The sequence below is a fragment of the Pelodiscus sinensis genome, chromosome 1 (genome assembly GCF_049634645.1).
Source record: "Pelodiscus sinensis isolate JC-2024 chromosome 1, ASM4963464v1, whole genome shotgun sequence".
NCBI lineage: Eukaryota > Metazoa > Chordata > Testudines > Trionychidae > Pelodiscus > Pelodiscus sinensis.
The window spans coordinates 333,069,861-333,084,233 of NC_134711.1; the positions used below are offsets into that span (position 1 = coordinate 333,069,861).

A 14,373-nucleotide genomic window follows, 5' to 3' on the forward strand; every position below is an offset into this window, starting at 1 on the left:
CAGACATGTTCCGTCTCCAGGCCAGGAATGCCTTGCAGGATGAATGTGGAGGGGTTGATAAAATTGGTTGTGTTGGAACCAGACATATGGTAAAGGATACGCCGTCCTTCTCTGAGGTGGAACGGAGTCTCCTGCATGTTCGGTAAGTTTCCCTGACTCCCTATATGTGCCCAGGTTCTACGGAGATGGTCGCAGTGCAGATGCCTGGATGGAGAGACAATGTTACCATGAGACACAACATGCACTACTGGAGGCTGTTCCCATGAATTACACTGGGGGGTCACTCTTCACACAGTGGGAAGTTATATTTTTATTATTCAGAATATTTGACTATGAAGAACCGAGCCCTGTTATGCCAGCCCCATGTATGATGTTGCTCCATGCAGCAATACTTCCCACAATAGAACACTCGAACTGGAAGGGGCCTCGAAAGGTCATCGAGTCTACTCCCCTGCCTTCACGGCAGCACCCAGTACTGTTTAGATCATCCCTGATAGATGTCTATCCAACCTGCTCTTAAATATCTCCAGTGATCGAGATTCCTCAACCTCCCTAGGCAATTTATTCCATGTTTAACCACCCTGACAGGCAGGAAGTTTTTTCCTAATATCCCAACATAAGCCTCCCTTGCTCAACTTTGAGGCCATTGCTTCTTGTCCTGTCCTCAAAGGCCATTTTCTCCCTCTTCCTTGTGACACCGTTTCAGATGCTTATACCATGTCCCCTCTTTTCCTTTCCAAACTAAACAAGCCCAGTTCTTTCAGTCCTCCATCATAGCTAATGTTTTCTAGACCTTTTCTCATTCTTGTTGCTCTTCTCTGGACCTTCTCCAATTTCTCCACATCTTTCTTGAAATGCGGTGTCCAGAACTGAACACAATACTCCAACTGAGGCCTAACCAGCGCAGAGTAGAGCGGAAGAATGACTTCTCGTGTCTGGCTCACAACACACCTGTTAATACATCCCAGAATCATGTTTGCTTTCTTTGCAACAGCATCACATTGTTGATGCATATTTAGATCATGGTCAACAATGACCCCTAGATCCCATTTTGCCATACTCCTTCCTAGACAGTCACTTCCCATTTTCTATGTATGAAATGGATTGTTCCTTTCTAAGTGCAGTACTTTGAATCTCTCCTTATTACACGTCATCCCATTTACCTCAGACCATTTTTCCAGTTTGTCCATACCATTTTGAATCTTTACCCTATCCTCCAAAGAACTTTCAACCCCTCCCAACTTGGTATCATCTGCAAAGTTAATAATCGTACTCTCTATGCCAATATCTAAATCATTGATGAAGATATTGAACAGAATCGGTCCCAGAACACACTCTTGCGGAACTCGTCTTGTTATGCCCTTACAGCATGATTGTGAACCATTAATAACTACTCTTTGAAAATAGTTATCCAGCCAGTTATTCACCCACCTTATAGTAGCCCCATGTACGTTGCATTTGCCTAGTTTATTGATAGGAAGATGATGCAAGAGCGTATCAAATACCTTACTAAAGTTTACCTACGTATACCACGTCCACCACTTCCCCCTTATCCACAAGACTCGTTATCCTATCAGAGAAAGCTATCAGATTGGTTTGACATGATTTGTTCTTTATTATCTTCCACGTGTTTGCAGATGAATTCCTTAATTACTTGCTCCATTATCTTTTTTGGCACAGAAGTGAAACTGACCGGTCTGTCTGAAACAAAAGACAGGACTATGCAGCACTTTAAAGACTAACAAGATGGTTTATTAGGTGATAAGCATTTGTGGGCCAGACTCACATCTTCAGATCATCTTTGAGGCTGCATCTTTATGACTGGTCTGTAGCTTCCTGGGTTGTACTTATTTCCCTTTTTATAGATTGGCACTAGATTTGCCCTTTTCCAGTCTTCTGGAATCTCTCTCATCTTCCATAATTTTCCAAAGATGATAGCTAAAGGCTCAGATCCCTCCTCTACCAGTTCCTTGAGTATTCTAGGATGCATTTCATCAGGCCCTGGTAACTTGCAGGCATCTAACTTTTCTAGGTGATTTTTAATTTGTTCTTTTTTTATTTGATCTTTTAAACCTACCTCATTCCCACTAGGATTCATTAAGTGAGGCATTGCTTGATCATCAGACTTCTTGGTGAAGAGAAAAACAAAGAAGTCATTAAGCACCTCTGCCATTTCCAAGCTTCCTGTTCTTGTTTCTCTCTCCTCACTGAGCTGTCCTTGGTCTTCTTCTTGCTTCTAATATGTTTATAGAATGTCTTTTTGTTATCCTTTACGTCTCTAGTTAGCTTGAGCTCATTTTGTGCCTTTGCCTTTCTAATATTGCCCCTGCACACCTGTATTGTTTGCTTATATTCATCCTCTGTAATTTCACCTAGTTTCCACTTTTTATATGACTCCTTTTTGGGTGTTAGATCATGCAACATCTTCTGGTTAAACCAAGGTGGTCTCCTGCCATACTGTCTATCTTTCCTACGCAGCGGAATAGTTTGCTTTTGGGGCCTTAATAATGTCCCCTTGAAAAACTGCCACGTCTCTTCATTTGTTTTTCCCCTTAGTCTTGTCTCCCATGTGACTTTACCTACCAGCTCTCTGAACTTATCAAAATCTGCCTTCCTGAAATCCATTGTCTCTCTTTTGCTCTTCTCCCTTCTACTATTCCTTAGAATCAAGAACTCTATGGTTTCATGATCACTCTCACCCAAGCTGCCTTCCACTTTCAAATTCTCAACCAGTTCCTCTCTATTTTAAAATCAAATCTAGAACAGCTTCCCCCTTAGTAGCGTTCTCAACCTTCTAAAATAAAAAAAAAATGTGAGGAAATATAATGAATGTCAGTCAACAAAAGAAATTATATAAAGCAAATAAATACGATTACAGCATTTAATGAGAATACAGGTTTGGAAGATCAAGGGAACAATGCAGATGCAATAAAAAAGGAACTCATTACAATATCAGTGCGATGCTGGGGCCCAAAGGGCTGATGGGACACTTAGGTAAATAAACAGGAGGTTGGTGAGTTGCAGGAGGGGAAAGGATCTTACCGCGGCCCATGGCACTGGTGAAACTGACCATGTGCAGTACTGCGGGAAGGAAGGGGGCACATTTCCAGAGGGATGTTGAGAAACTAGAGAGGGTGCAGAAAAGAGCCACCAAAAAGTCTGGAGGCTGGAGAAAATGCTGAGCAGCAAGAGACAGAAAGAACTTGATTTATTTGAAATCGTAGGGCTGGAGGAGACCTCAATAGTCACCAAGTCCAGCTCCAGTCCAGTCCAGAAATAATAATAAGAGGCTCTGCAATCTGGAGGAGAAAGGCCCCTGTGATGGGAAGCTAAAACCAGACAGATTCCAGCTGGACATAAGGGCCAGTGGTTATCTCTGAGGGTGATTAACCAGTGGGACTCACTGTGGAGTGATGTGGCAGGTTCTCCAACACCTCATGGCTGCAGATCCAGACTAGACACTTTTTCTAGGATCAAACTGAGGGATCATCTATATCCAAAAGTTATAGCAGGGCTGCCATAGTAGTTCAGAGAGACTTTACAGCCCTGATGGCCAGCACTCCCTGCTCACGGTAAGGTCCCTAGCTGCCCCAGGGGTGTTGGCCAGGTCGAAGGAAGAATTCTTCCACTGACCTCATCCTGTCTGCACTGGGATAGGCGGGCCAAGCTCCATCTCTGGAAAACAAGCAAAAGCAATTTCCAGATGGATTAGCAGAGGCAGAGCTGGGTGACAGAAGCTGAGAGCTGCTCTATTCACTGCAGGCTGGACTTCGGCCAGAGCGCTGGGTCCAGGCCTGCTCTCCAACACATACAAAATCTGGGGAGAAACAGGAAAGGATCCACAGGGCAGGGACCAAGATAGTCAAAGGAAGGAAAAGGAAGCTGCAGGAGCAAAAGCAGAATGATACATTATGTTGGGGGCTAATGTGTCTACAACTACTCAAGAGAGAGATCTTGGGTCATTGTGGATAGTTCTCTGAACACAATGTGCAACGGCAGTCAAAAAAGCAAATAGAATGTTAGGAGTCATTAAAAAGGGGACAGAGAACAAGACGGAGACTATCTTCTTGCCTCTGTATAAAACCATGATGCACCCAGATCTTGAATACTCCATACAGAGGTGGTCACCTCCTCTCAAAAAAGATATTTGGCATGGGAAAAGATTCAGAAAAAGGCAACAAAAATGATTAGGGGTTTGGCCGTGTCTGACAGCAGAAGAACTAGGGGACATGTAATATACAGAAACTCTGAACATATAACAAGGAGAAAAGAAAATGGCTGACGTAACACATGTGTGGTCTGGGGAACTCCTTGCATGGACTTCACACATGAATTGGCCATTGCTCTTTGCACCACTTTTACTTCATCAAGTCTGACACCCTCCAATAGCAGAGGCCATTTTCAGCGACTCCGCAGCATGCCCAGTATTATGCATTTGGACTGGAATTTCCCAAGCTGGGTGTCTGGTCAGGTGGGATGGGTTTTGAATGTCTGAGGCTATGTCTAGACTGCAGACTTCTTTCGAAAGAGGCTCTTTCGAAAGCATCTTTCGAAAGAGCCTCTTTCAAAAGATCGCGTCTAGACTGCAGGCGGATCTTTCAAAAGAGAAATCCGCTTTTTCGAAAGAGAGCACCCAGCGAGTCTGGATGCTCTCTTTCGAAGACGGCCTCTTTACATTGAAGAACGCCTTCCTTCGAAAGAGGGACATTCGAAGGAAGGCGTTCTTCCTCGTGAAACGAGGTTTACCACCATCGAAAGAAAAGCCGCGTTCTTTCAAAATAATTTCGAAAGAACGCGGCTTGAGTCTGGACGCAGGGGAAGTTTTTTCGGGAAAAGGCTACTTTTCCCGAAAAAAACCCTGAGGCTGGACACGGCCTGAGACACACCAGTTCTGGGGACTTGTTGACTGGCACTGGAAGACATCTTGCGCAGGATGAACAATTCGTCTCATTGCTACAGTGCGGAGCCATGGCCCCTCCCTGCAGAGTGAAGGCAGGTAACAACCCCCCCCCCCCTCACCACTGGCAGCCAAATGTCTGAGGTGCAGGAGAAGGGGGTGACCGTGTCGGAGCATTAACCCACAGCTGGCTCCTGAGGGCTTCTCTCAGGTTCACTCCAAGCTTTGCCTCACTGGGGCCTGAGCAAGCCATGGGCCACGGAAACACAGCGAGGTTGGAGTTGGAAGCAATTAGCCAAGGAAGGGACTGAGAAGCGGGGAAGGTGCCTGTAATACTGGAACCCACACGTCCTCAGAAGATGGACCCAGGCTGTGCCGTGGGGAAAGGGCCACAGACATATTCTCTGCCTCATCGTACCCACTTTTCTCTGCAGTTGTCGGGCTGGGGAGCTCCTCACCCAGAGCTGGTACCTGTGAGTGCTGAGAGGGACGTGTCTTCCCTGGGAATCCCCTCAGACAGCCGCGTCCCGCACCTCTCTCAGCCCAGCGTCTGATGCAGCCTCCCACGCTGAGAGCCGGCACAGGACTGCGCACTGGTTATAACACAGCTCTGGGCCGTCCCAGTGGGGTTCCCTCTGCCTCTGGAGAAGAAGCCGCATTTGAGCGTAAAGAGGATGGAGACCAGCCTCTCTGTTCTTCTGGGCTATTTAGTTAGCTGTAAGGAGTAAACAGCCATTACGGACCAGTCTCAAAGGGCGAGGAGAACTCCTGGGTTCTGGGCTGAGTCAGAGGAATTGGCTGCTCTGGGTGTTTGTGTGTGTTTAACAATTATAGTTGATTAGGAAGAAAAAGAGGGACAATGCCCAGGTCTCCATGGAGTCTGAGACCCTGTCACTGCCCAGGGCGGATGGGCAGACAGTGACAGACAGCTCTGGAGAGAGCTGACCATGAAGAGACAGGTGCACAGGCTGTTGCTAAGGGAACACAGACCAGTAATTCTCCTCAGGAACGACCATTACTCTGGGCAGCACCTTCCATTGAGGGACCTTGAAAATGCCTAGCAAAGGAAAGTCACTCTGCACGTATCCCCATTGCCAGGGCTTGCCAAGCGGTGGCGAGCCCCACTCGCCAGCCACACGCTTTCATGCGCATGCACAGATCATTCTGCGTCGGCTCTTTTGGGTTGTAATCTACTCACTATGGGCGAATAGATTACATTATTTGTCGAGCCCTGCCCATTGCAAACACATGGGTAAACCGAGGCACGGGGCGATGTGATTCGGCCAAGGTCAGACAGAGAAGGAGTGTCAGGATGGCAAAGCAAGTCCAAGAGCTCTGACTTCCTGTCCTTCCATCACGCCGAGAGGGAAATGGAGTCACGCGCTAGCAGGGCTGCTTATTGGGTAGGAGGTAGAGGATTCCAAATTCTGTAACCCTTGTGTGACGAGGAGCAATGCCTTTTCTGAAATAGCTGTTTTGCAATAGGGCGTGTGTTGATGGGGTAGCTGGAGTTATTATAAAATAAAGGGCCTCTGGGGGTTCCCACAGGTGCCCAGCTGGCCACTCTGGCCACGCTCATCAGAACTCTGCTGTTCCCCTTCCCCGGCAGCCCTGAAAGCTGCAGCCACAGGGGAAACAGTGTGTGGTACGCCATGAGTCCTGCTCGCACCATGCCATGCAACAGCACCCAGCTCAGACTTCCCTGCTGCCATGGCAGAGCCTAGAACATCATGTGAGCCCCCCACGGCTGCCAGCACAGCAGCAGGCAGCTCTCAACCCTCTACCCAGGGGTAGAAGAGGCAGGCCCCATCCTGGACTGGTGCAGAGATCCTGGGTCTCACTGAGGGATGGGAAGAGCAGGCGAACCTCCCGGATCTCCACACCAGGCCAGGAATGTCGACGTCCACAGCCAGATGGCCAACAACCTGGACCGGAGAGCACACATGTGAGGAGGTGCTCTGAGGGGAGCACGGGTCCAGATTCTGTAGGGCCATAAGCGCTTTCCAACCGATCCGGCTCCTTGGCGGACGAGCTGTGGGGCCTGCAAGGGCAACCAGATCAGGCAGCGAGAAGGCTTTGCTGTCCCTCGAGGAGGTAGGCAAAGGAGAGGAGCCTGAGACGTAGCTTTCCGGGGGGTCCCTTTAAGCATCAGCCTCAGGCAGTAGCTCCAGGAAGTGACTGCTGTCCTAATGCCCTGCTTGACGTGCTTCTAGGCAGCCTTAAGTGTGATTGAGGCTGCAATAGTGTGGAGGCTCTATTTCCAAACCGCTCAGGGCTATTTCGAAGGGCGTTTGAAGTGTAGATGCGCCATGGCGAAATAAGCTATTCCGGAGACCTGCAAATGCATCTCAGTCGCTGGGGTCACTTAAGGGGACCAGACGTAGTAAAAAAGGCACCAACCGACTGTTCCTGTGGATGGTGACAGAGGCCTCGCCCGCCGCTGAAGGCTGCCCTGCAATAAGTGGAGGGAGACCTCATAGGCAGGACTGGTGTCTGCATTGGGTTTGTTCTCTCCCTCTCTCTCGGGGGAACTGGAATTAAATGCTCCAGGCTGAGTCAGACTTTCCAGCCATTTCCCAGCACTGGCCTCTCTGCCTGATCAGGGTATTTCTCCATGCCAAGCCCCTGAGGTTTTAAATACGGGTACGAGACTGAACAATTTCTCCCCTCCCAGCTTTTGGGAAGTTGCCAAACATATGGAGATATACCTACCTTCTAGAGCGGGAAGGGACCTTGAGAGGTCATTGAGTCTAGACTCCTGCCCTCACAGCAGGACCAAGTACCATCCCTGACAGATTTACCCCAGATCCCTAAACGGCCCCCTCAAGCATTGAGCTCACAACTTTGGGTTTAGCAGGCCAATGCGCACACCACTGAGCTAGCCCTCTCCACACAACTGTAATAATTGATTGTGACAAATTGCACACGTCATGACCGTGTGTGGCGAGCACCAGGTTTGTGACGTGACAGGGCAGAATTAGCTGGAGGATTCGGGGAGCCAGATGTTTAGCAGCAGACGGTGGACGTGGGAATTCCCTGGGTGGCTCCGTTCTGCGTGTGCTAACTCTGAGTTTGGGAATCTGTCCACCAAAACGCCCGCTCACTAGGGAAAGGAAACACAGGAAACACACAAGGGCTGCCACAGGGCAAAATGACTCCACTGGGAGGCAACATGCTAAGAGACTGAGTGAATGATTGAGGACAATGTAACCATGTGGGGCCTTTTATTTCATTTCAAGCCATTTTATGACATCAAGTGACAGCACCGTGCGCCTGGGGACCATTTCTTTCATGTGTGGCGTCGTGTCATGTGTCCAAGGCCTACAACAACCTCCGGTGTTTTGCAGAGTTTAACTCACAGTTTCTTACATCCTAGCTTGTCTTGCTCATGTCTAGCACTTGGGTCCTCCAAACGCTGATCAATCTTATCCTAGAAATTAACTCATTAACATACAATGGATATATGTAAAACAGCAGATACATTAATCAAACTTTCACAGAATAAATACATAAGAAGTAACACCATTGGCTACATTTCCGTCTGCTGATAGGGTGAATGGTGTCTCATTATGAAAAGATAATTAGATAATCAGTATACAACGACGGTTACTCGAGCAGTACACACAGGAAGGCTACTTTGGACAATATTTGGTTCTGTCCATGCAATTTGTGTTCCTTTCAGTGCAGTGAATACTTCATGTGAACTGCTATCACACAAAATGTCAGAGCGCACTTGATTTGATTTAGTTACGGCATTGTGAATTTGATTTAAAGGCCCATTCTAAACCCATCATCATTTTTATTGCTCTTTTCTGGATCTTTTCGAATGCCAATATACCCTTATTCAAGATGCGGTGATCACATCTGTATGCAGTATTCAAGATGAGGGTGTACCACAGTTTTATATAGAGGCCTGAGGGTTTTAGTTGCGAGGAAACCTGGGCAACTTAGCAGTTCATGAGTTTGTCAGGCTGACACCAAGTAGTGTGGTCAGGAAATGTTGCTAGGAAATGTTAGTTGATGAGTTTGTCAGGCTGACTGTGGCCAGGAAAGGATGTAAAGTCTCCTTGGCCAGTCAGGAATATAGGGAAGAGGACCCGTCACTATGTCAACTGTCATCTCTCCATGGAGCTCAGACAGAGAGCCAAAGCACCTGGAGAATTTTAAGGCCTGTTATGAGTAAAAAGCCGGAGCAGCCTGCCCCTGATTTGTCTGATACTCACCCTGTAGATGATGGGGTTCAGCATGGGGGGAAGCACGAGGTACATGTTGGAAGTGAGAACTTGGAAATACAGGGGCACATACTGGCCGAACTGGTGCGTGAGGAAGGAGAAGAGACGTGGGATGTAAAAGGCTAAGATGGCGCAGAGGTGGGAGCCGCACGTCCCAAAGGTCTTGAGCCGGGTCTTCTTTGTGGGGAGGTTGAGAATGGCCCTCAGGATCTGGATGTAGGACACGGTAATAAAAGACACATCCAGGCCAGTCACAAAGAAAACCACAAACAGGCCATAGTAAATATTAACACTGATGTCGGCGCAGGCCAGCTTCACCACGGCCATATTCTCGCAGTACGTGTTGGCAATGATATTGGTTTTGCAATAAGGCCACTGTCTGGCCAGTAGGATAGAGGGCAGCACAATTATGCAGCCACGTAGCAACATGGCCAGTCCAATCCTGGCCACCACGGTGTTTGTCAGGATGGTGGAATGTCTCAGGGGATGGCAGATGGCCACGTAGCGATCAAATGCCATGGCCACAAAGATCCCCGACTCAACCATGAAGAAGCCATGAATGAAGTACATCTGGGCGAGGCAGGCATTGAATTTGATCTCCCTGGAATTGAACCAGAAGATGCTCAGTGATTTGGGCAGAATGGATGTGGAAACAACCAGGTCGGTGAAGGCCAGCATGCAGAGGAAATAGTACATGGGCTCATGGAGGCTTGGCTCTGTCTTCACGACATATAGGATGATGATGTTCCCCAGGAGAACTATGGCGTATATGATGCAGAAGGGGATGGAGATCCAGACATGCTCCGTCTCCAGGCCAGGAATGCCCAGCAGGATGAAGGTGGAGGGGTTGATGAAATTGGTTGTGTTGGAACCAGACATATGGTAAGGGATACGCCGTCCCTCTCTGAGGTGGAACGGTGTCTCCTGCATGTGCTGTAGGTTTCCTTGACTTCCTGTACGTGCCACAGGTCTAGGCTGATGGTTGCAGTGCAAATGCCTGGATGGAGAGGAAATGTTAACATGAGACACGACATGCGCTACTGGAGGCTCTTCTCAAGAGTTATGCAGGGGAGACACTCTCCCCACTTGGAATTGCTATTTCCATTATTCAGAGTATTAGATTATGAAGAACTGAGCCTTATAAAGCCAACCCCGTGTGTGATGTTGCTCTATGCAGCAGTAATTCCCATACGTCATAGGCTAGGAAACCCTAAGAGTTACCAGCAGGAAACACAAATGATCTAGACAGTGCTTGGTCCTGCCATGAGGGCAGGGGACTGGACTTGATGACCTCTCAGGGTTCCTCTCAGTTCTATGAGATGGTATATCTCCATGCATGGACACCCACGGGGAGGGATAGCTGAGTGGTTTGAGCATCGGCCTGCTAAAACTTTGCTTTGGAGCTCAATCCTTGAGGATGCCATTTAGGGATCTGGGGCAAAATCTACCTGGGATGGTACTTGGACCTGCCATGAGGGCAGGGGACTAGATTTGATGACCTTTCAAGGTCCCTTCCAATTCTAGGAGAGAGGCATCTCCGTTCATTTACTAGTCATTCCTCTTGATTCCCGAATGTAAGGTAAGCCAGGCCAGAGAGTCCATGTTTAGAGCAGGATTACTCAGCTTTCAAGGGCCACATGCTGAGTAGCCCTGCTGTAGGGAGATCCCTCTTCACTCAAAATCTGAATTTGGAAATCCCAATGAGGACACACCCCCAGGAAAGGAGACGAGGACCATTGGTGGCAGCTCCCCAGAACCACCACGGCAGGGGGCCGAGAAGAAAACATGGGATGGAGAAGCCGATGGGCGCTCAGGTTGGGTCGCTCGCGCTCTACCACAAAGGGCAGAGCAGACAGCAAGGGGGGTTTTTTAGGCAGGTGGTGAGAATGTGGGAGGCCGCCAAGTGCAGATGGACTGACATGTCTGGGAATGTTTAATTCAGGGACTAGACAAATATGGTTGCTCCTCCCCCGTCTCAACTCCATCCCCTCCACCCCTTCAACGACGCTGCACGACAGACTCCCAGGCATGTTCCTCCTGAAATGAGGTTTATGGGAGTAGTTGACAAAGGCGTTCCCTGTCGACCGATCCGCATCTTGACTCGTGCGCTGTGCCAACGATCAGCTGAGCCGGCACAGCGCGGCGGCCATTTTTATTTTAATGAAGCCGGAGATATTTAAATCCCTACTTCATTGACTATGTCGGGTAGCCTATTTTACATGCCTCTGTCGGCAGAAACATGTAATCTAGACATACCCCTGGTAATGAAACCTTCTCCTGTCCTTTAGTAGAAGAAGGATGTTACACCGTATCGACAGTAGAACCATAGAGTGAGAAATAGACACGTTATGAATTGGCTGATAAACCACACACCTCATCAGAACCAATAAGGCAGCAAGGGTATGTTTACACTACCCCGCTAGTTCGAACTAGGAGGGTAATGTAGGCATACCGCACTTGCAAATGAAGCCCGGGATTTGAATTTCCCGGGCTTCATTTGCATAAGCGGGGAGCCGCCATTTTTAAAATCCCGCTGGTTCGAACCCCATGCAGCGCAGCTACACGGGGCATGAACTAGGTAGTTCGAACTAGGCTTCCTAGTTCGAACTACCGTTACTCCTCATTTCACGAGCAGAAAGCCTAGTTCGAACTACCTAGTTCGTGCCCCGTGTAGCCGCGCTGCACGGGGTTCGAACCAGCGGGGTTTTAAAAATGGCAGCTCCCTGCTTATGCAAATGAAGCCCAGGAAATTCAAATCCCGGGCTTCATTAGCAAGTGCGGTATGCCTACATTACCCTCCTAGTTCGAACTAGCGGGGTAGTGTAGACATATCCCAAGAGAGCCAAAAGAGAGAGAGAGAGAGAGAGAGAGAGAGAGAAAGCAAGAGAGACACACAGGGCCCCTTTATTCGGCTCTGGTGAGGCTACACGTGGAGTATTGCATCTAGACCTGGGCCCCCCACTATAGAAAGGATGTGGGCACATTGGAGAGGGCCAGCAGTGGGCAACCAAAATGATTAGGGGGCTGGAGCGCATGACCTATGAGCAGGGCTTGACAATCTATGTAATCTACTCACCCGTGGTGAGCAGATTACATCCTGGAAGAGCCAGGTTTGGGCGATCTGCGGATTCGCAGAACATTGGACAGTGCAGCTGGCGAGTGGGGCTCGCTGCGGCTCGGTGAGCCCTGCCTATGAGGAGAGTGAGGGATTTGGGTTTGTTGAGTCTGCAGAAGAGAAGAGCGAGGGGGGATTTGAGAGCAGCCTTCAACTCCCTGAAGGGAGGTTCCAAAGAGGATGGAGAGAGGCTGTTCTCAGTGGTGACAGGTGACAGAACAAGGAGCAATGGTCTCAAGTTACAGTGGGAGAGGTCTAGGTTGGATATTAGGAAAAACTAGGAGGATGGGGAAGCACTGGGAGGGGTTCCCTAGGGAGGGGGTGGAATCTCCATCCCTAGAAGTTTTTAAGTCTCGGCTTGACAAGCTCTGGCTGGGTTGATTTATTTAGGGTGGTCCTGCCATGAGCAGGGGCCTGGACTTGATGACTCCTGAGATCTCTTCCAGCCCTGGGATTCTAGGATTCTATGACTGTTCAGTGTTGTACATTGTAGTTAAAGAAATGGACACATTCAATTTGGCCGAGTTCATAAACTCTGGATAAACTGATATGGGATCAGTTTAAAGAAAGTCAGGAAATATAATGAATGCCAGTCAACAAAAGATTTTACAATGCAAATACTTATGATACATATACAAATACTTAGATTCCAGCTGGACAGAATCATAGAATCATAGAACACTAGGACTGGAAGGGACCTCGAGAGTCATCGAGTCCAGTCCCCTGCTCTCATGGCAGGACCAAATACTGTCTAGACCATCCCTGATAGACATTTATCTAACCTACTCTTAAATATCTCCAGAGATGGAGATTCCACAACCTCCCTGAGCAAGGTAAGGGCCAGTGGTTATCCCTGAGACGGATTAACCAGTGGGACTCACTGTGGAGTGATGTGGTGGGTTCTCCAACTCCTCATGGCTGCAGAACCAGACTAGATCTTTCTCTGTAGGAATCGGATTGAGACCTTGTCTACATCCAAAAGCTACAGCAGGGCTGCCATGGTACTTCAGAGAGCTTTTATAGCCCTGATGGCCAGCACTCCCTGCTCAGGGTAGGTTCCCCACCTGCCCCAGGAGTGGTAGCCAGGTGGAAGGAAGAATTCTTCCACTGACCTCATCCTGTCTAGGTGGGCCAAACTCCATCTCTTTGGGAGGCAGATGTTTTTTGCTATTGCAAAACAAGCAAAAGCAATTTCCGGAGGGATTAGCAGAGGCAGAGCGTGGGGGAGACAGAAGCTGAGACTAGTTCTATCCTCCCTGCAGGCTGGGCTTCGGGTGGAGCACCGGATCCAGTCCTGCTTTCCAACACATGCAAAATCTGGTGGGACACAGGAAAGGATCCAGAGGGCAGGGACCACGAGGGTCAAGCTGCAGGAGCAAAAGTAGAATGATACAATATAATGGGGAGTAATGTAGCTACTAGTACTTAAGAGAGAGATCTTGGAGTCCTTGTGGATAGTTCTCTGAAAACATCTACTCAGTGTGCAGTGGCAGTCAAAAAGCAAATAGAAGTTTAGGAATCATTAAAAAGGGGATAGAGAATAAGACAGAGAACATCTTATTGCCTCTACATAAAACCATGCTACGTCCACATTTTGAATACTGCGTACAGATGTGGTCGCCTTATCTCAGAAAAGATCTATTGGCATTGGAAAATGTTCAGAAAAGGTAACAAAAATGATTAGGGGTTTGGAATGGGTCCCGCATGAAGAGATTAAAAAGACTTGGACTTTTCAGTTTGGAAAAAAAGGAGACTAAGGAGAGATATGATAGAGGTCTATACAGTCAGGATGGGTGTGGAAAAGTGAATAAGGAAAAGTTGTTTATTTGTTCCCGCAATATAAGAACTAGGGGTCACCAAATGAAATGAATAGGCAGCAGGTTTAAAACAAACAAAAGGAAGTTTTTCTTCACACAGCGCACAGTCAACCTGTGGAACTCCTTGCCAGAGGATGTGGTGAAGGCTAGAACTTTAACAGGGTTCAAAAAAGAGCTAAATAGATTCATGGAGGTTAGGTCTATCATTGGCTATTTGCCAGGATGGGTAGGAATGGCGCCCCTAGACTTTGTTTGTCTGGAAACGGATGACAGGAGGGGGATCATGTAATGATTACCTGTAGCATTGGCCAC

At 48.2% G+C, this 14,373-nt stretch overlaps 1 protein-coding gene across 1 annotated transcript; it reads right to left on the reverse strand.

Moving 5' to 3' along the window:
* Positions 1–177: 177 nt before the first annotated feature.
* Positions 178–10,602, reverse strand: LOC112546553 (olfactory receptor 52E2-like). Its single transcript, XM_075939938.1, has 4 exons — positions 10,578–10,602; positions 9,121–9,887; positions 2,078–2,128; positions 178–204 (listed from the first exon to the last, which is right to left on the reverse strand). Exons 1-4 carry the CDS (start codon positions 10,600–10,602, stop codon positions 178–180), a joined length of 870 nt encoding a protein of 289 aa, XP_075796053.1.
* Positions 10,603–14,373: the final 3,771 nt, after the last annotated feature.